The 22,219-nt window shown below is 43.3% G+C and overlaps 2 protein-coding genes and 1 long non-coding RNA gene across 5 annotated transcripts in view; 1 reads left to right on the top strand and 2 right to left on the bottom strand.

The window, feature by feature from the left end:
• Window positions 1-6,862, bottom strand: part of LOC149984302 (membrane-bound glycerophospholipid O-acyltransferase 1-like) — a 24,727-nt gene extending 17,865 nt beyond the window's left edge. For 2 of the 3 annotated variants that reach the window (XM_090230631.1, XM_090230630.1), the window contains exons 1-4: window positions 6,346-6,862; window positions 5,552-5,697; window positions 4,895-4,972; window positions 1,260-1,355 (exon numbers count right to left, since the gene is read on the bottom strand). Coding sequence is in view for 2 of the 3 variants with exons in the window: in XM_090230630.1 (XP_090086756.1) it covers window positions 1,260-1,355; window positions 4,895-4,972; window positions 5,552-5,697; window positions 6,346-6,435 (410 nt within the window). In the remaining variant the exon portion in view is untranslated. The remainder of the gene's footprint in view (window positions 1-1,259; window positions 1,356-4,894; window positions 4,973-5,551; window positions 5,698-6,345) is intronic. The other variant, XM_090230629.1, reaches the window with a different exon arrangement.
• A 2,087-nt stretch (window positions 6,863-8,949) lies between these two features.
• Window positions 8,950-18,152, top strand: LOC149984301 (transcription factor E2F3-like). Its single transcript, XM_090230632.1, has 7 exons — window positions 8,950-9,455; window positions 11,512-11,626; window positions 13,036-13,255; window positions 13,740-13,898; window positions 14,054-14,168; window positions 17,033-17,171; window positions 17,312-18,152. Exons 1-7 carry the CDS (start codon window positions 9,183-9,185, stop codon window positions 17,617-17,619), a joined length of 1,329 nt encoding a protein of 442 aa, XP_090086758.1. The 5' UTR covers window positions 8,950-9,182; the 3' UTR covers window positions 17,620-18,152.
• A 940-nt stretch (window positions 18,153-19,092) lies between these two features.
• LOC149984300 (uncharacterized) lies at window positions 19,093-21,348 on the bottom strand. Its single transcript, XR_016494945.1, has 2 exons — window positions 20,088-21,348; window positions 19,093-20,026 (listed from the first exon to the last, which is right to left on the bottom strand). It is a non-coding gene; the product is annotated as an uncharacterized LOC149984300 (long non-coding RNA).
• Between the last annotated feature and the right edge of the window lie 871 nt (window positions 21,349-22,219).

Raw genomic sequence — 22,219 nt, 5'->3', positions numbered from 1 at the left:
GTTGTATACATTCAGTATGATAAACAACAACATGTGGTTGTACACATTCAGTATGATAAACAACATGTGGTTGTATACATTCAGTATGATAAACAACAACATGTGGTTGTACACATTCAGTATGATAAACAACAACATGTGGTTGTATACATTCAGTATGATAAACAACAACATGAGGTTGTATACATTCAGTATGATAAACAACAACATGTGGTTGTATACATTCAGTATGATAAACAACAACATGAGGTTGTATACATTCAGTATGATAAACAACAACATGTGGTTGTACACATTCAGTATGATAAACAACATGTGGTTGTATACATTCAGTATGATAAACAACAACATGTGGTTGTACACATTCAGTATGATAAACAACAACATGTGGTTGTATACATTCAGTATGATAAACAACAACATGAGGTTGTATACATTCAGTATGATAAACAACAACATGTGGTTGTATACATTCAGTATGATAAACAACAACATGTGGTTGTATACATTCAGTATGATAAACAACAACATGTGGTTGTATACATTCAGTATGATAAACAACAACATGAGGTTGTATACATTCAGTATGATAAACAACAACATGAGGTTGTATACATTCAGTATGATAAACAACAACATGAGGTTGTACACATTCAGTATGATAAACAACAACATGTGGTTGTACACATTCAGTATGATAAACAACAACATGAGGTTGTACACATTCAGTATGATAAACAACAACATGTGGTTGTACACATTCAGTATGATAAACAACAACATGTGGTTGTACACATTCAGTATGATAAACAACAACATGTGGTTGTACACATTCAGTATGATAAACAACAACATGAGGTTGTACACATTCAGTATGATAAACAACAACATGTGGTTGTACACATTCAGTATGATAAACAACAACATGTGGTTGTACACATTCAGTATGATAAACAACAACATGTGGTTGTACACATTCAGTATGATAAACAACAACATGTGGTTGTACACATTCAGTATGGTGGAAACAACAACATGTGGTTGTACACATTCAGTATGGTGGAAACAACAACATGCTGAGGACGAATAGAGCAACACAAACCCAAACAGGTCTATAACAGATACAAAGACCGTTACAATTTACCCAGGTCTCCCCTTACTAATAGTGAGCTCACATATTTCATACAATTTACCCAGGTCTCCCCTTACCAATAGTGAGGTCACATCTTTCACACAATTGGAACAACATGGCTACTTACCCAGAGAAGTCTGTTGAGAGGATCCCATAGTTATAGATGAAGACTCTGCTCACCTGACACACTGCGAGGTAGCTGACGGCCATGATCATAGTATACCTGGAGGAGACATTTAAATCAGATCGAGAACACGGTCGTGATCATAGTATACCTGGAGGAGACATGTAAATCAGATTGAGAACATGAAGCTACAGAGTAGCATCCTACATCCCACCATTCTGTATACTTCTGGCCCTTCTTTGGACACTGTTAACAACCCTCCAGACGAGCTTCAATGCCATACAACTCTCCTTCCGTGGCCTCCAACTGCTCTTAAATGCAAGTAAAACTAAGTGTATGCTCTTCAACCGATTGCTGTCCGCACCTGCCCTCCTGACTAGCATCACTACTCTGGACGGTTCTGACTTGGACAACTACAAATACCTAGGTGTCTGGTTAGACTGTAAACTCTCCTTCCAGACTCACATTAAGCATCTCCAATCCAAAATTAAATCTAGAATCGGCTTCCAATTTCGCAACAAAGCCTCCTTCACTCATGCCGCCAAAAATACCCTCGTAAAACTGATTATCCTACCGATCCTCGACTTCGGCGATGTCATTTACAAAATAGTCTCCAACACTCTACTCAGAAAATTGGATGCAGTCTATCACAGTGCCATCCGTTTTGTCACCAAAGACCCATATACTACCCACCACTGCGACCTGTATGCTCTAGTTGGCTGGCCCTCACTACATATGCGTCACCAAAACCACTGGCCCCAGGTCATCTATAAGTCTTTGCTAGGTAAAGCCCCACTTTATCTCAGCTCACTGGTCACCATAGCAACACCCATCCGTAGCATGCGCTCCAGCAGGTATATTTCACTGGTCACCCCCAAAGCCAATTTCTCATTTGGCCACCTTTCCTTACAGTTCTCTGCTGCCAATGACTGGAATGAATTGCAAAAATCACTGAAGCTGGAGACTCATATCTCCCTCACTAACTTTAAGCACCAGCTGTCAGAGCAGCTCACAGATCACTGCACCTGTACATAGTCCATCTGTAAATAGCCCATCCAACTACCTCATCCCCATACGGTTATTCATGTTTTTGCTCCTTCGCACCCCAGTATCTCTACTTGCACATTCATCTTCTGCACATCTATCACTCCAGTGTTACATTGCTAAATTGTAATTACTTCACCACAATGGCCTATTTATAGCCTTACCTCGTTTGCACCCACTGTGTATAGACTTACATTCTATTATATTACTGACTGTATGTTTGTTTATCTCATGTGTAACTCTGTGTTGTTGTTTACTCCATGTGTAACTCTGTGTTGTTGTTTGTGTCGCACTGCTTTGCTTTATCTTGGCCAGGTCGCAGTTGTAAATGAGAACTTGTTCTCAACTGGTCTACCTGGTTAAATAAAGGTGTTCTCAACTGGTCTACCTGGTTAAATAAAGGTGTTCTCAACTGGTCTACCTGGTTAAATAAAGGTGTTCTCAACTGGTCTACCTGGTTAAATAAAGGTGTTCTCAACTAGCCTACCTGGTTAAATAAAGGTGTTCTCTACTAGCCTACCTGGTTAAATAAAGGTGTTCTCTACTAGCCTACCTGGTTAAATAAAGGTGTTCTCAACTAGCCTACCTGGTTAAATAAAGGTGTTCTCAACTGGTCTACCTGGTTAAATAAAGGTGTTCTCAACTGGTCTACCTGGTTAAATAAAGGTGTTCTCAACTGGTCTACCTGGTTAAATAAAGGTGTTCTCAACTGGTCTACCTGGTTAAATAAAGGTGTTCTCAACTGGCCTACCTGGTTAAATAAAGGTGTTCTCAACTGGTCTACCTGGTTAAATAAAAGGTGTTCTCAACTGGTCTACCTGGTTAAATAAAGGTGTTCTCAACTGGTCTACCTGGTTAAATAAAGGTGTTCTCAACTGGTCTACCTGGTTAAATAAAGGTGTTCTCAACTAGCCTACCTGGTTAAATAAAGGTGTTCTCAACTGGCCTACATGGTTGAATAAAGGTGTTCTCAACTGGTCTACCTGGTTAAATAAAGGTGTTCTCAACTGGTCTACCTGGTTAAATAAAGGTGTTCTCAACTGGCCTACCTGGTTAAATAAAGGTGTTCTCAACTGGTCTACCTGGTTAAATAAAGGTGTTCTCAACTGGCCTACCTGGTTAAATAAAGGTGTTCTCAACTGGTCTACCTGGTTAAATAAAGGTGTTCTCAACTGGCCTACCTGGTTAAATAAAGGTGTTCTCAACTGGCCTACCTGGTTAAATAAAGGTGTTCTCAACTGGTCTACCTGGTTAAATAAAGGTGTTCTCAACTGGTCTACCTGGTTAAATAAAGGTGTTCTCAACTGGCCTACCTGGTTAAATAAAGGTGTTCTCAACTGGTCTACCTGGTTAAATAAAGGTGTTCTCAACTGGCCTACCTGGTTAAATAAAGGTGTTCTCAACTGGCCTACCTGGTTAAATAAAGGTGTTCTCAACTGGTCTACCTGGTTAAATAAAGGTGTTCTCAACTGGTCTACCTGGTTAAATAAAGGTGTTCTCAACTGGCCTACCTGGTTAAATAAAGGTGTTCTCAACTGGCCTACCTGGTTAAATAAAGGTGTTCTCAACTGGCCTACCTGGTTAAATAAAGGTGTTCTCAACTGGCCTACCTGGTTAAATAAAGGTGAAATAAAATGAAATAAAAACTAATATTTAATATGTAATTCAGATTGAGAACATGTAGCTACAGAGTAACATTCTACATCCCTCCATGCTAAGAATGAGTGGCACTTTCAATGAATGAAACCTTTTTCATGTTTTAGTCTGGTAGTTCCTCATCTGCATACGGGAGAAAGATCAACTACGAGGTGGAATGGATCGTGTTCATCTTAGCAATCACCTTCAAGTACAACTGGAGATGGACAGTACACACAGTATGGAGAAACATGGTCTTTTAGCACACAGTAACCCACAACCCAATGACCCATCTTTCTTTGACTGGAGTGGGCGAGGCGATGGGCGATGGCACAGGGAACAATGCCGTCTCTATCTAGACTCTTCCAAGGAATCCCTAATGGAAAACCTCAGCAGTGTTACTATTCTGTTTTCTACCTACATTCATCACATTCCAGGACCTAAACACAGACAGACACAGAGAGACAGACACAGAGAGACAGACACAGAGAGACAGACACAGAGAGACAGACACAGAGAGACAGACACAGAGAGACAGACACAGAGAGACAGGCACAGAGAGACAGGCACAGAGAGACAGGCACAGAGAGACAGGCACGGAGAGACAGGCACGGAGGGAGGGAGGGAGGGAGGGAGGGAGGGAGGCAGGCAGGCAGGCACAGAGAGAGGAGAGAGAGAAACAGACAGACAGACAGACAGACAGACAGACAGACAGACAGACAGACAGACAGACAGACAGACAGACACAGAGAGACAGACACAGAGAGAGGAGAGAGAGAGAGAAACAGACAGACAGACAGACAGACAGAGACAGAGAGATATAGAGATAGAGACAGTCTGGTCCAGCTCCCACTTCCTATCTAGCTTAACTTGTCATCAACATGTTAGCAAAGAAGGACCCATGTGGTTAAGATGTTATTACAAGTATCTGCATGGGAGACGTGATGGTGTGTGTTTACCTGTGAATGTTGTGGATGTCAGCTGTGACCAGAATCCTGTAGCAAACCATCACCAAGACGGAGATATGGACTGCATACCTGCAGCGACCAAAACAACACAAAACAAAATCTAGGTTACTGTTAAAAACTGGGTGATTAGGACTAAACTGGGTGATTAGGACTAAACTGGGTGATTAGGACTAAACTGGGTGATTAGGACTAAACTGGGTGATTAGGACTAAACTGGGTGATTAGGACTAAACTGGGTGATTAGGACTAAACTGGGTGATTAGGACTAAACTGGGTCCATCTGTTGTAGTGTCCTCCATTCAACAAAGTGATCCGACCATTGTTTTAACCTGTATACCCTAATCTAGGTTACTGTTAAAAACTGGGTGATTAGGACTAAACTGGGTCCATCTGTTGTAGTGTCCTCCATTCAACAAAGTGACCCGACCATTGTTTTAACCTGTATACCCTAATCTAGGTTACTGTTAAAAACTGGGTGATTAGGACTAAACTGGGTGATTAGGACTAAACTGGGTGATTAGGACTAAACTGGGTGATTAGGACTAAACTGGGTCCATCTGTTGTAGTGTCCTCCATTCAACAAAGTGATCCGACCATTGTTTTAACCTGTATACCCTCATCTAACCAGTGCACCAGAGTGATCCTTACCAGCCGAAACAGAATATGACAAAGGAGAGGCCAAAGAGTGTGGCGACGGCATGTCGGACCACGGGGCTGGAAAACTGAGGGCTGAGGTAAAGACGGAACCAGAAGGAGGCACCAAGGGCAAACACCTGACATGCCAAGAAGTTGACCTGCATCGGAGACATGACGCCCCCAGACATGAGATATTGACAAGACTCTACATACAGTGCCTTGCGAAAGTATTCGGCCCCCTTGAACTTTGCGACCTTTTGCCACATTTCAGGCTTCAAACATAAAGATATAAAACTGTATTTTTTTGTGAAGAATCAACAACTTAAGGGGGCTGAATCATTTTGCACGCCCAATTTTTCAGTTTTTGATTTGTTAAAAAAGTTTGAAATATCCAATAAATGTCGTTCCACTTCATGATTGTGTCCCACTTGTTGTTGATTCTTCACCAAAAAATACAGTTTTATATCTTTATGTTTGAAGCCTGAAATGTGGCAAAAGGTCGCAAAGTTCAAGGGGGCCGAAATCGCAAGGCACTGTACATTCATAGTGTGTGTTTTTGCCTTAGGACAACAGAATCTTTCAATTCTATGAATTCTATTCTGTGTTTAGTTTGGATACAAGCAGAATGTCTCTAGATATACTTATGCAAATGTAATTGTGTGTAAATGCCAAGTCAGATGACCAGAATGTTGTCATGTCATTCCAGAGTTATGGCAGGACAAGATACGATCCTTTTACATTCAAATAACTGACTTTAAGCCAATCGATTTTTTTTCCCCCCCTCATTTTGGAAAAGTGTAGATTACCTGATCCAATGGGAATCCAAAGAAATCGCTGACTGGAAGCAACCATTTGGAACCGGTGGTTTTAAACGAAGAGGTTGTCAACTCGTCCATTATGCATGGTAAAGGTTTGAAGTCGCTCCTCCGTAAAAAAGAAAGAAAGAAAGAAAGAAAGGTTTTACCAAAGAAATAAATAAAGCGCTTCTACAATCTCATTGCTGTTCATTGATTGAAATACATCCCGAACATTTATGCCGACTCAAGAAAAACTCGACGTCCTCTCTGTGCAGTCGTAGTTAACAACAATATGCTATTGTGACAGTTGGCAAATATGCGAGAATTAGTGCTGACTGCTGATATAGCCAGTAGCCTACCAAGGCGTGGTACAGAGCTGTCAGTTGTATCACGGACTGAGGCAGGAGCAACAGGAACAGTAGGTGGCGGATGGGATGGCCCCCTCCCCTCTAATAACTCTACATTATCCCACCTACTGATCTAGTTTCTGAACGTGACACAGTTGTGTTGAATGTTCACAAGGAGTAGGTCGCAGGGTTGGGGTGTATTCCAGACAATTCAGGAAGTACATTGAAATTGGAATGTGGTTTACTTTCTGAAATGACTGGAATTGAAATAGAATCCCAAAAGCTCCAAGGTTATTATATATATTTTTATTTTTCAATTCGTTTTTATTGCTATTCGTTTTTAAAATTTTTGACTTTGAATTCAGTTGAATTTAATTTAATTTTCAAATCTGATTTGATCGTTTTTATTTAGTTTAAGTTGTATAATAAAAAATTTAAAAAACTTTTATATTAATTAGTTTCAGTTTCAGTGTTTCAGTGAAAGTTTTTGTCTTAGTGGACTGAAATGTTGTATCGTTTTTTGTGACGTCACTTCTTCCAACTTTTGGGGGGGGGGGGGGGGGCAGTAATACACAAGGTGTGGGTCAAGTCATAAGTCAGGTTAGCCCTTCTCATTCCACATCCCTTTTGATTAGCTGAGGTGATTTGGTCAAGTGTGAAACACTCTATCGAGAAACAGTTGATCATTGATTTGCTATACGGTTTTGGTAACATTGAACACACTCAACTTAAGTATCATTCAAAAATAGCTTTACAAATCCACACTTTACTGTTAGTTGTTTCACCACAGGTTAACACAGAGGTTTAGGATGTAACACAGCTTCAAACCAGCAGATTGGCTTTGTCCCCTCCGAGTTTCCATTAGCTCAGGGAAGTGCAATGCAGAACACCTCCGTGTGAATATGTTAAAACACTACGTTTTATGTGTATTTGTAACATCATTTTGGGGGTGATATGAAAGTAGAATTTCTGCGGTTTCCAAAAACATATTGCATGCGGTTGATAATTAATGGTCAGACAAAGCGTCCTGACAGTTGTACACTTTGACCCCGCTGTGGTCAATTGTTAAAATTAGAACCCTGTGACCTTGTGGCATTGGGCTCTCAAGAGATTGACAGAGGTATGTTCTTCATTTGCGCTGTAATTTCAAATAGATAAAATAGGAACATTGCATTCGACAGCTTCATCAATGGCTGAACTTGTAGGGCCAGATGACGCAGGACGTCATGGTAAATAAGAATATGTTCTTAACTGACGTACCAAGTTAAATAAAGGTTAAATTAAAAAAAAATATATATTATAAATGGCTTTACTAATTCTGATTTTAGTGAAGGGCACCCCCTGCTGTATAGTGAAGGTAGTGCACTACATTTCAAAATGACGATAAATGACGATAAAGATAATTGTTTATTTAACACCATCACTGGGGCATGACAATACAGAATCCCGTCATTCTGTAAATACAGAAGTTTCACGTGTTATCAATAATTAGTTTAGATGTAGGAGGGTCAGACACTCCACAGGGTCAAAGCATTGGATGTGCTGTAAAGCAATACATAGTTTAGATGTGAGACAGTCTGGGGTTTAAAGCATCGGATGTGCTGTAAAGCATGAGGGAAATTCCCTTGTCTTTAGTGCACAGCAATAGTCAACAGACTAGCAAAAAATCACAACATCATTAAGCCTGAGTGCCAGTCTGTGTTATTACGTATTGCAAACTCATTGTCACCTATTGCCATGTTTGTCTCGACAAGGACAGAAATGGAGTCGGGCAAGAACATGATTGTGTGCACGTCTGAAAGGCGATGAAAGTAGCAACAGCAGTTTGTAAAACGATTCTAGTAAAATGCACCAGCATTTGTGAATGGCAAACTAGCTTTAGCTGCCATAAACTCACCAAGTACTAAGCCCATTTTAAATAAATAAATAAAAATAAATAATTCTACAAAATTCTGCATAGTTTATAAAAGTCAGTTTAGTTTACGTTGTATGAAAAAATTCAACCGGTTTGATTATTATTTTTTTCGCTGACATTATATGGACACGTTGATTGCGTCTGACGTGTCCAGTTTCGACTGTCCAATGAACGCGTGCCGCCTAATCTTCTATAATGTCATTGGTCAATAAACTAGGGAACGTACATAAAATAGGTGGAGTTATGACTTAGTGTAACCAATCGCGTCACATATGCAAATATTGTTTGAAAATTTCCCGGGAAATCTGAGTTTCGCGGGAGGGTTCCTTCGCGCGTAAACGGTATCCCTTCATTCATTGTCAGCTTCCTGGAGCCATTTTTGAGCTGGCAGGGCTGAGACTCGCGCTAGTTTCTAATCCATTGCATCTGCCTAAATGTGCTCTCAATATACTTTTAAACATACAAATATCGGCAAATAAGATCATAATCTACTCTTTCATATCAATATTTTTGAATTTGTCGCGGTGGATTATCTGAAAAGGGGCTTTAAACTAAAGGGACAAAGGGTACCCGAGCCCACAAAGATGAGAAGAGGGATCTCATCAGCCCCGGATAAAGTAATAATAGCAGGGGTTGGAGGCTCTTTAGATAAAAATGCGGTATTGACAGCATTGTCCGACCGGTTAACCCCTCATTTTACAACTGCCACTTATATCCAAATTATAACTCCACCGCCCTGCAGCATTACACAGACTTCAAATGTCTGTTTGTCCGAACCTCCAGCTGGCAGTATATATTCCACTCCAAACGGAGCAACAAACGGAACCGGACAACGACCTACATTAGGACGTCCACCGGTAAACTTGCTAATGTCGTTTTCTGTTGTATTGCAGTGAAATGAAATGAACCAGAAACTGCTTCGTGCGTTGGTAGCCTAGCGAGCTAACGTTAGCTAGTTGGGTCGCTCTCCCTGATCCCCTTGAGTCACCCAACAGACTCGGGAGGTTCGCTCAATAGTTGGGGTTTTTACACGAGTCTGATAGCAGTTATTGTTGTTCAAGCCGCAGTTAGCTACTTTTACAGGTGAAGCTATATATAAATCAGTCATTTAGTTTGGGTAGCCTGTTGGCTAGCTGATAAGATATGCCAGCCATGTATTATCAACTGCTAAGGGGTCAGACCCGTATCGTAAAAGGTCAACAGCCAACACCGAAACAATTTCTCATCCGTTTTTCCAACTTGAGAGAGTGTTTGGGTTTGGTGTAGGGTTCAAGAGCAGCTCTAGCCTTGCAAGTTTCCGTGCATGTTTGACACACAGTCGTGCTTCAGCTTGCTAGGCTAGCTGTACAATAATTACTTGTCAGAAATGAGTGGCTAGGCCCTGTTAGTGTTTTGGACTTGGGGGGGAAGGGAATTGGAAAGCGGGTTGACTGGCTCACTCGGTAGGTAGCCTGCGAGCTAGCCAGCTAACTACAAACACAGGCCAACTATCCTTCTGTTGCTCAACTAAGACTATCGTCTTGTCTTTTAGTTTACCGCGTCATATCGAATATCGTTATAGCTGCTAACTAGCTACATTGTTATAATAGCTCGTATGCTTGCGTGCTTCCTGTGTTTTTTTTAAACTATGAAATTGCGGAAATGCCTTCCATATAGATACATTTCTGGTCATGCATCAAAAAGCCACAGCACAATAGCAGACGTTCTACTCTACTGTCTTTGACATTAGTCTACAGACATGGCTAGTTTGCGTTCAGGATCCCCATTTGCTCACAGAGGAAGATGCATTAGATGGGGGTGGGGGGGAGGGAGGGAGGGTTGACTGGGACATTGGTTTGGGGTGTGCAAAGATGGTAGCCATATTTAATATTTATGAACTGTCCCAGCAGCAAGGACCTCTTTATTAGTTCCATCTCTAGCTTCATGAAAATACCCGACAGAGCCGTCTGATATTATGAAAATGTTCATTTTCTCAAACAAACCCGATGTTGATGATCTATATTTTGTCCCTCGTGAATGACTGGCCTCATGGTTTCCCTCATATTTTAGTTTTGACCTGCTACACACACACTAATGTCCTCATTGACCCGACGGACGCGATTTGCATTTCTCTACACATGAAACACCCATTTATTTTATTTGACCTTTATTTAACCAGGCAAGTCAGTTAAGAACAAATTCTTATTTTCAATGACGGCCTAGGAACAGTGGGTTAACTGCCTTGTTCAGGGGCTGAACGACAGATTTGTACTTTGTCAGCTCGGGGATTCGAACTTGCAACCTTTCGGTTACTAGTCCAACGCTAGGCTACCCTGCCGCCCCATGGCGAGATACTCAGCATTCCTGTTTTCATCACTCTTTCTCAGGCCTGTAAATAAAGTAGCCCTCACGCCATGTCGTTGGACAAAATGGCCGACATCTCAACTGACACTCCACGAGCCATCTTCAAGTCGTGGTCTTATGACATGGAGGGCATGTTGGTTGATTTTATCTTTTCACAATATAGAACTCATCTTTATGAATGTGATGTGGTTCTCACCTGGATTCCTTTTTTTTTTAAAGCTGAAAACACAAGGCTGTAAGTTGCTCTTTATGAGTCTGCTAAATGAGTTGTCTTCAAACGAATGAGGCACAGCTGTTGTACACTGACGAACACACTTCAGTTTCTTAATGGGACGTGGCGCTAATGGAGCATTCTCCGTGTACAAAACAAGCATATTTTACAAGTGAAGTCAAATGCTTTCTTTTCTATTGCCATTGTTAAAATGTGTTATACCATTTCAAGGTGTAGAAACTATTCTACAGAGTAGGTTTGAATTATCTAAAGCCTATCACACAGTTGGAACGATACTGAAGAACATCTTTTATCTGTTTTGTGAGAAGTAATTTGACTGCGGTGTTTACCTTCTGCAGGCCAAGCGGAGGTTGGCGTTGGATGAGTCGGACCACCAGTACCCCATCGAAGGAGCCAGGACCCCCAGGGGAAAGGCTGGAGGAGCCTCCGGGCCTGGGCTCAAGAGCCCCAAAAGTAAGACTGGGCCAGAGCAGATGGTTCAAGTGTCTGTGACTGTGTTATAAAGCCCATCATTCCTATAAAGTGGCCCTCCTGGGGCCTGCCGGGTGGCGCTGTGGTCTAGGGCACCGCATCGCTGTGCCACCAGAGACTCTGGGTTCGAGCCCAGGCTCTGTCGCAGCCGGAGGCCATGGGGTGACGCACAATTGGCCCAGCGTCGTCCAGGTTAGGGAGGGTTTGGCTGGTAAGGATATCCTTGTCTCATCGCGCACCGGCGACCTGGTTAGCGTGCACTGCGCCCGGCCCTCCACAGGAGTCGCTGGTGCGCGATGAGACAAGGATATCCCTACCAGTGCACAGTGTTTCCTCCGGTCATCGGTGCGGCTGGCTTCCGGGTTGGATGCGCGCTGTGTTAAGAAGCAGTGCGGCTTGGTTGGGTTGTGTATCGGAGGACGCATGACTTTCAACCTTCGTCTCTCCCGAGCCCGTACGGGAGTTGTAACGATGAGACAAGATAGTAACTACTAACAATTGGAGGATGGTTGGCCACCCCTGCTAAACATGATCAATGAGGAAGTTGGGCTCAGTGTACTGGGCTATGGCCCATGATGTGTGTGGGTAAAAGCAGGCCCTTCTGAAATCGAACAGTCTGCGCCGCTCGGGCACGTTGTCAACAAGGCCGCATAATGCATCGTTCAGAAACCTACAACATCTATTTTCCATAAAATATATGTTTGAATTTTCAAACAAGTTTTCAGTGGGAAGGCAGATAATGACCCTTTATCTAAAGAAATAATTTTTGTATGTGAAAACACACAATCCTACTCATTACTCCACACCGACTTTGCCGTCGACCAAAAGGCCCTGACCAGACGCCTGGGAAGCAGCTCGGTTCCAAAACGAATGGAATCAACGGTGGCCCGGGGCTTTAATGGAATCCCCTCATTCTGTAAAGATGCTTATTTGCTCACTGCAGTGAGAACATACTGTAACTTGTAATGTTATGTATTTTTTAATTAAACACGCTCTCCCATCCAACTTTAAATATAATACTCAACTGGATATCTCTCTCTCGCTCTCTCTCTCGCTCTCTCTCTCGCTCTCTCTCTCGCTCTCTCTCGCTCTCTCTCTCGCTCTCTCTCTCGCTCTCTCTCTCGCTCTCTCTCTCGCTCTCTCTCTCGCTCTCTCTCGCTCTCTCTCTCGCTCTCTGTCTGTCGCTCTCTGTCTGTCGCTCTCTGTCTGTCGCTCTCTGTCTGTCGCTCTCTGTCTGTCGCTCTCTGTCTGTCGCTCTCTGTCTGTCGCTCTCTGTCTGTCGCTCTCTGTCTGTCGCTCTGTCTGTCTCTGTCCCTGTCTCTCTGTCCCTGTCTCTCTGTCTCTGTCCCTGTCTCTCTGTCTCTCTCTCCCCCCCGCCCGTCTTACTGTAGCTCCGAGGTCACCGGTAGAGAAGACGCGCTACGACACGTCGTTGGGCCTGCTGACGAAGAAGTTTGTTGAGCTGCTGGGCCAGTCGTCTGACGGCGTCATCGACCTCAATCAGGCCGCGGAGGTTCTCAAGGTGCAGAAGAGACGCCTCTATGACATCACCAACGTACTGGAGGGGGTGCATCTGATCAAGAAGAAGTCTAAGAATAACATCCAATGGATGTAAGTGTCTCACAAGAACAACTTGATTCAGACAAGTTCATCCCCTTAGGGGGGGGCATCACTTGACATCATCACTGACTTGATCTAACTGCATGAGGTAATGAATATAGTTTTCAGGCTTGTGTCCTGTGTTAAAACCCTCCCCTTTTTCTCTCTCTCTATTTTTCTCTTTTTCTCTCTCTATTTTTCTCTTTTTCTCTCTATTTTTCTCTTTTTCTCTCTATTTTTCTCTCTCTCTCTATTTTTCTCTCTCTCTCTATTTTTCTCTCTCTCTATATTTTTCTCTCTCTCTATATTTTTCTCTCTCTCTATATTTTTCTCTCTCTATATTTTTCTCTCTCTCTATATTTTTCTCTTTCTCTATATTTTTCTCTCTCTCTCTATTTTTCTCTCTCTCTCTATTTTTCTCTCTCTTTCTATTTTTCTCTCTCTTTCTTTTTCTCTCTCTTTCTTTTTCTCTCTCTCTCTTTCTCCCCCCCTCCAGGGGCTGTAACCTGTCTGAGGATGGGTCTACGTTGACCAGCAGCCAGAGTCTGAGCAGTGAGCTGTGTGACCTGGGTCAGGAGGAGAGGAGACTGGACGAGCTGATCCAGAGCTGTACCCTGGACGTCCAACAGATGACGGAGGCCTCGCACAGCCACAAATATCCTTAGCAGACACACACTGTTAACCACACTGTTATAATAGGAAAAACAGGAAGAGCCAAGGCTTTCTTCGTAGGATACTATGAAGCCGTTATATCTAGTGTCACTGAGGTGCTCAAAGCTGGTCAATGTTTCTTTAACCCTCCTGGTCCACGTTTGCATATGTGACATATCAAGACATCCGTCAGCTACGTCACCTGAAGGACCAGACGGTCATCGTGGTGAAAGCTCCCTCTGAGACCAAGTTGGAGGTGCCAGACCCACAGGAGGTAATCAGACAATCAATATGACCTTGAGACGGTCCTCTTTGTGTTCGTCTAGTGTACGTTCTACAACATTGTGTTTGTGTACAAGGTACATGCAGTTGTGGTTCTTCTCTTTTCAACGTCGACTAACACCTAAAACGAACCGCGTTGGACGACGGCTCGCACTACAATCACCCAATCAGTGTCCGACAACAGAGGGTACTGGTCAACAATATCCCAGGCACCAGTCCAGACACCAGTCCAGACACCAGTCCAGACACCAGTCCAGACACCAGTCCAGACACCAGTCCAGACACCAGTCCAGACACCAGTCCAGACACCAGTCCAGACACCAGTCCAGACACCAGTCCATGTACTTTAGGTTGAGGATCACTACCAATTGAATCAATACCTAATCAATGCAGCATGTCTGTCCACTGCAGTGTTTTTATACAAGGGTTAGTTATGATTTCCCCCCTGGGAGAACAGCGTCCATTTTAAAACACTTTCTAAGGACCTCTCGTTGGAACTAAACTCAGCACAAAAAAAGCAACGTCCTCTCACTGTCAACTGTGTGTTTATTTTCAGCAAACTTAACATGTGTAAATGTTTGTATGAACAAAACAAGATTCAACAACTGAGACATAAGCTGAACAAGTTCCACAGACATGTGACTAACAGAAATGGAATAATGTGTCCCTGAACAAAGGGGGGGTCGAAATCAAAAGTAACAGTCAGTATCGGATGTGGCCACCAGCTGCATTAAGTACTGCAGTGCATCTCCTCCTCATGGACTGCACCAGATTTGCCAGTTCTTGCTGTGAGATGTTACCCCACTCTTCTACCAAGGCACCTGCAATTTCCCCAACATTTCTGGGGGGAATGGGCCCTAGCCCTCACCCTCTGATCCAACAGGTCCCAGACGTGGTCAATGGGATTGAGATCCGGGCTTTTCGCTGGCCATGGCAGAACACTGACATTCCTGTCTTGCAGGAAATCACGTACAGAACGAGCACTATGGCTGGTGGCATTGTCATGCTGGAGGGGTCATGTCAGGATGAGCCTGCAGGAAGGGTACCACATGAGGGACGAGGATGTCTTCCCTGTAACGCACAGCGTTGAGATTGCCTGCAATGACAACAAGCTCAGTCCGATGATGCTGTGACGCACCGCCCCAGACCATGATGGACCCTCCACCTCCAAGTCGATCCCGCTTCAGAGTACAGGCCTCGGGGTAACGCTCATTCCTTCGATGATAAACGCGAATCTGACCATCACCCCTGGTGAGACAAAACCGCGACTCGTCAGTGAAGAGCACTTTTTGCCAGTCCTGTCTGGTCCAGCGATGGTGGGTTTGTGCCCATAGGTGACGTTGCTGCCAGTGATGTCTATCTGGTGAGGACCTGCCTTACAACAGGCCTACAAGCCCTCAGTCCAGCCTCTCTCAGCCTATTGTGGACAGTCTGAGCACTGATGGAGGGATTGTGCATTCCTGGTGTAACTTGGGCAGTTGTTGTTGCCATCCTGTACCTGTCCCGCAGGTATGATGTTCAGATGTACTGATCCTGTGCAGGTGTTGTTACACATGGTCTGCCACTGCGAGGACAATCAGCTATCCGTTCTGTCTCCCTGTAGCTCTGTCTTAGGCGTCTCACGGTACGGACATTGCAATGTATTTCCCTGGCCACATCTGCAGTTGTCATGCCTCCTTGCAGCATGCCTAAGGAACGTTCACTCAGATGAGCAGGGACCCTGGGCATCTTTCTTTTGGTGTTTTCCCAGAGTCAGTAGAAAGGCCTCTTTAGTGTCTTAAGTTTTCATAACTGTGACCTTAATTGCCTACAGTCTGTAAGCTGTTAGTGTCTTAACGACCGTTCCACAGGTGCATGTTCATTAATTGTTTATGGTTCATTGAACAAGCAGCATGGGAAACAGTGTTTAACCCTTTACAATAAACATCTGTGAAGTTATTTTGATTTTAATGAATTATCTTTGAAAGACAGGGTCCTGAATAGGGGATGTGTTTTTGTTGTTGCTGAGTTTAGAATGGACTAATACTGTAGTTGTCAGGCAGTTACCATGTACTAGTCAGTGACGTCCTAGGACCACCCAGCTAACAAGATTAGGATGAGAGGACGTTTTTGTAATGTTACCTGTCCATGTACTAGTCAGTGACGTCCTAGGACCACCCAGCTAACAAGATTAGGATGAGAGAACGTTTTTGTAATGTTACCTGTCCATGTACTAGTCAGTGACGTCCTAGAGACCACCCAGCTAACAAGATTAGGATAAGAGGACGTTTTTGTAATGTTACCTGTCCATGTACTAGTCAGTGACGTCCTAGGGACCACCCAGCTAACAAGATTAGGATGAGAGAACGTTTTTGTAATGTTACCTGTCCATGTTCCCCAGATGTTTGAGTGTCCAGTGTTCCATTAGTTAGGGGAACATTCTAAATATGTTAGAGAGAACCTGAGAACCTATATAGCATTGGAGTTAGGAGCATTTAGTTTGGAGAACATTCCCTGAGTGTCAAACATAACGTACCCTGAACGTAGCTACATGTTCTCCAGACTAATCAATATTAATGTTCTAGACGTGTTTCATGGTGTCCAGTTCTCTGTGGGTTAGGAGAATATTCCTTCAACATCCCACCAAACATACACAGAACATGGTTGCCATGAATGGTCCTTGGAAACGCCCCTTTGCACGTCGCTGCAACATTCCTATGAAAACGTTAGGTAATGACCTAATACACTCTTTAAGGGAATGTTCTCTAAAGTTGCGGGAACGTTTTGTTGTTAGCTGGGTGGTTTTGGGTCTGTGTCACTTGAGGTTGAGACACCTGTTCTATAACTAATCAATGGGTCATGTTGTTTGTTTACCAGGGCCTGTCGGTCCTCCTCACCAGCACCAAGGGGCCTATTGAGGTGTTCCTCTGTCCGGAGGAGAACATCGGTAGTCCTGTGAAGAACGGCGGCCCGGATGTCCAAGGACACTCCTCACCTTTCCTCAAAGTGTCAGCAGGTACCTTTCCTGTCAGCATGTGCACACTCTTTACGATTAATATTTTAGGCCTGATCAAATTTCCTTTGCGTCTTGATCAATCAACATTTAGTGTTTTTTAGTTGTAACATCTCTCACATCCTGTTTCCTTTCCCCCACAGAGAGCTCAACAGGCGGCAGCAGTAACGTCTATGTCCCTCCAGATCCTTCTGCGGTGATGGTGACCAACCTGTCCCCCATCACCTCCCCTTTCACCAGCCTCCTGCTGCAAACGGAGGACCAGATCCCCTCCTCCCTGTCTGGGCTCCTGGAGGGCCACGGGGCCGGGCCCTTCGTCAACCTGTCCCCCCCTCTCCTCAACGAGGACTACATGCTGAGCTTAGAGGACGACGAGGGAATCAGCGATCTCTTCGACACCTGTGACTTTGACAAGCTTCCTCTGGAAGAACTCATGTGTCCCTCGATGTAAGAGGGAGGGGTGGAAGACTGGATGTGCCCCCCCCCTCCCCCATTACTGAGTAGAGGGAGACATAGGGGACACTTGTCTCTTCTGTGTTCACGTGTACCAGGAGAGACAGGGAAATGTCTTCTGTGTTCATATGTAACTGTCATGGAGGAGCAGAGAGGGATCCGTCTGTAGAGAGAGACTGCACCATGGGGGGGAGCTCCTTGGCAATCCTTTCCCTCTGTTTAAAGAGGATTAGGTACACGGGGCATGCTGGGTAAAAGATCTCTCTCTCTCTCTCCCTGTGCCTGCCTGTTTGTCGAGGCAGTACACTGGGCCAGGTGGGTGAGAGACCCCCCCCCCCCCCAACCTGCCGTCTTTCTCTCCCTGTACCTGCCTGTTTGTCATGGCAGTACACTGGGCCAGGTGGGTGAGAGACACCCCCCCCCCCCCCCCCACCTGCTGTCTTTCTCTCCCTGTACCTGCCTGTTTGTCATGGCAGTACACTGGGCCAGGTGGGTGAGAGACCCCCCCCCCCCCCCCACACCCTCCGTCTTTCTCTCCCTGTACCTGCCTGTTTGTCGAGGCACTGTAGACTGCCTTAAAACTGGGTCGTGTTCAGTAGGAACAAAAAAAAACGTATAAACTCATTGAAACTGAAACAGGGGGATGTTTTCAGTTGCGGAAATGTTTTGCCTCGCTTGTGGCCTAATGAAAACGACCCTGACCAACTCTCTCTCACTTCTCAGACCTTCTTGATCACTGAGAGCTGCCTTTTATCCAAACTGGCGCTGGTGGAAACCCCTCTGTAACGGTGTGTTTTTAGACAGCTGCTCGTGTGTTCCTTCTGGATGCTTCTCTGCCGTGTCAGGTGACCAGTTTGACCCTATGGCTGATCTACGTTTGTGCCGATGAGTTCTATGCTTTTGTCTTCGTATGTAGAATATGGCAGTGAGAGTGATTTTGGCACAAAAACCATTGAGTTTGTCTTTGAAACTTTTTAGGAACCAGGGCCTCTACTCTAACTAATACTTTAGAGCAACACTCATTGTGGAGATACTGTATGATAAAGTACAAGTTGACCCCTTAGTTTCGATTGGGGACTTGTCAAGATATTATCTCCTACTTATAACTGACATTCATATTAACTGTCTAATGACTGACGAGGGATATTTAGCCTTTTTTTTTGTTGTTGCTGTGGGCAAATAATGGATTTACAAGCGTCAGCCAAATTTAAATTCAACAAGTCGTGGTTTAATCAGAAACCCAAGTTGGTCTGTCCCGGTCTGTATCGATTTGAATGGATATTTCCAAGAACAACCACAGTTAAAAGCAACCGGTATGTTATTGCTCTGAAGGAATTCCTCAAATGATCTTGGAAAGAGAGTCTTGGGCTCTGTGCTGATGAGGCTTGGGCGCTATACCTTCTACTGGGGATTTAGAAATATCGATATCATGATTTTCAATACTTTTCTTTTGGGGGGGTGGGGGGGGGTGTTGTGTGCTGTATATCTAAAGGTTAAGTATAAGGGAATCTAAGATGTGTGAAATGATATCCAGCTCAGGGCTCCAGCGTTTGGTTTGCTAACGTGCAAGCTAAGTAGCGAGATGTTAAGAACAAGCGTCTCTTGTTTACAACAGAGATATTCAACCCCCTCTTGGATTTAAGAGCCCTGTTGCCTAAGTTGTTTTGTGCCTCAAAAAATAGCGCCCCTTTTGGGTGTACAATCAGTATTACCGTATACCCTCTACAGATGTACCCTTTAGTCAGCGAGCAATGCTGTTGTAGATGGACCTTACGCTTGCTTACGGTGCTCATCTGAATATTTTAACACAGCCATCACCCCCACCCCCCCCATTTTAAAATCACAAGCTCATGAATGGGACATCTCCCTCTACTTAAAGGGAAATGTGTTTCTGACGGACATCAACATTTCTTTTTGTGTGGAGAATTAAAAGAAGGAACTTTTCACCAAGCAGATCAAGGGTGGCTACTTGGTTGATTTGGATGCCGAATGAACTCTTAAATGTGTTCGGTTGTATGTTCATTCGGCTAATTGGGTGGGGGGGGGGGGGCTAGATATTGTCGTATCATTTTTGTTGATGTCACAGTGAAGTAGAGACAGGATAGTCTTAAGTTAGCCCTAGATGATAATTGAATGATATTGCCTTGCTGACTGGATGTTGGTATAAGCTGTGGGGGGGTTGGTGCCCTGAAGTCTAGAAACCATCTTCTTTAAATGAAGGTATGATTCTGATCACTCACTAGGTACTGTAGATTACCTCTGGCTCTAGATGTTGTTTTATTACTATGCTAATGCTTGTTTATTTTTGGGGTGTTTTATGTTAGTCAGATAGGTGGCCATTTCAGTAGATGTTCTGATTCCTAGAGCTGTAGTCATGGTGACAGACTGTTTGGCTTACCTCTTACCTGATAGGTGGCCATTTTAGCAGAGTAGTCATGGTGACAGGCTGTTTGGCTTGCCTCTTACCTGTATCTGAGTTCAGAGGTCTAGGATGGTTTGGTGGTGACTTTGATGGTCAGGCACGTGGATGTGTTATGTTGATAGAATGATGCATATATGAATTAATATTCTGATATAATGGCTTGGTTTCCATTCGTGTGTTTGTGTTTTAGCCAGTTAATTTGTGTGTGTGTGTAAATGTTTTTTGCGTAGTGAGCGCGTTCCTTGGTGATAGGAATGAAACCGAAGTCTTCAAACGATGAGTTCATGTAACCAGGGTTGGGGATTCACTTACATCATTGGTGTTTCTCATGGAGGAGAATGGAGGAATTTACTGGACTGAATAGTAAGGTAGTATTGTTGCCATGGTTGAATTATCCCATTTTTCCATACCTTTTGGGATTACAATTTTGCCAGTGTTCACGTCTCTAATAGGATTTTGCTTGTTATAAAGGTACTGGAAAATGTAGAAAAAAATCCCCCCCCAAGTGCACAAAACATTTTGTCAATACATTTCCTCTCTTGATCTTTAATTTCATATTTATATCAATGTGAATATGTATTTATAAACTCAACTTGAATTTTTTTTTTCTCTTTCTTATACTAATTAGATTTTCATTCTATATAAGACTTTATATAAAAAAGGAATTCCCTACAATTTTATAGCCTGGTTGAACCAGATTGAAAGCTGCGTTGCATTCACCACGTAGCATTCAAGTCGGGTTTAACCAGGCTAACCATTTTTTATCTCACGTTGACCTGGAATCTGGTCATAAATTCCTCTCCGATGTTCAACCATTTTTGAAGTGATTAGGGAAGCCTGTCTTTCCCAATGTGTGTGGATGGATGCTTATTATAAACACAAATAGGATACGTCCCAAATGGCAATTTATGTAAGTGGCACTTTAGACCAGAGCCCTATGAGCCCTAGTACACTAGATAGGGAATAGCATGTCATTTGAGACGTAACCATGGAGATTACACACTGCTTATTCAAAGTTTATTTTCCATTTTATTTTATATGAATGCATGAAAGAGTATGTTATGTGAATATTTTTGAAAATACAGATTTAATTTTCAGTTTTATTGTAACATGGCTTTTTAAAACATGTATGTTCTATTTGAAAGCTTTGATATAAATTGTGTATATATATAAATATATATATATAATGCATCTGAACAGGACCATCTGTTGGGTTGGTGCCATTGAGGAGGTGTTTTATATTCTGGATGTTTGAAATTCACCAAAACTTGAATAAAAGCAATATAAATATGGCAATTGTAACTTAACTATGGTAATAAATTTAATTACTGGTTCTAGGACTATATTTCTGGGTGGGCAGACATTTTCTCTGTTTCTGAGCTAATATCCTGCAATTTCGTCATTGTAAATAAGAATTTGTTCTTCACTGACTTGCTAGTAAAAAAAAAAATAAGTTTTGGCTAGACTCTAGCATCATTTGGGTGGGCAACATGACATTTTGGGTGGGAAAATCCCTACCCTGCTCGCCCCCCAAATGAGTGCAGAAAGAGTACAAAAAATAAACCGCGATTAGGGTCATTTCAGGTAACTCACAACGGATTTCGCTTGTCACGAGGCAAGAAGTTTGTCCCTCACTCCCTTCCATTGTTCCACGTGGTCATCAAAATGCGCCCAGCAAGTACGCCAGACAGAGAGAAAGAGGCAAAGCGAGAGGCTTTACTCCACCCAGAATCGTCACACGAAAAATAAGCCCACGAAGTGAGGATCTTTTGTATGGGGGTCCGTGAATGTACAATTTGGTCTACAAAACATGTAATTGCTCATTTGCCACGTGAGGCTTATTTGATCGAATATACGTTTTGTAATGGGTAGGTTGTTACTAACACACTGGTTTGTAAGTGGACGCACGTGGCAATTCCGCAACTTAGGAAAAAAACTACTATTTGGGTTGTGTCTGTCTTCAAGATAGATGGATAAAACCTATTTTAACATGGACATTGCCATTGAGGGCTTCCACCGTTTTAAAGTAGATTGCTGGGTGCAATCGGCCAATGGAGAAAATGTACTACTTTAAAATGGAGACAGCCCCAATTCGCACAGATGCAAAGATGAGTTCAATTCAAGGGCTTTATTGGCATGGGAAACATGTGTTAACATTGCCAAAGCAAGTGAGGTA

Source organism: Oncorhynchus mykiss, chromosome 3, assembly GCF_057628025.1.
Source record: "Oncorhynchus mykiss isolate SJ-2025 chromosome 3, ASM5762802v1, whole genome shotgun sequence".
Taxonomy (NCBI): domain Eukaryota; kingdom Metazoa; phylum Chordata; class Actinopteri; order Salmoniformes; family Salmonidae; genus Oncorhynchus; species Oncorhynchus mykiss.
Note: the sequence above shows the minus strand (reverse complement) of the source record. Positions and strands in the feature narration are given on the sequence as shown.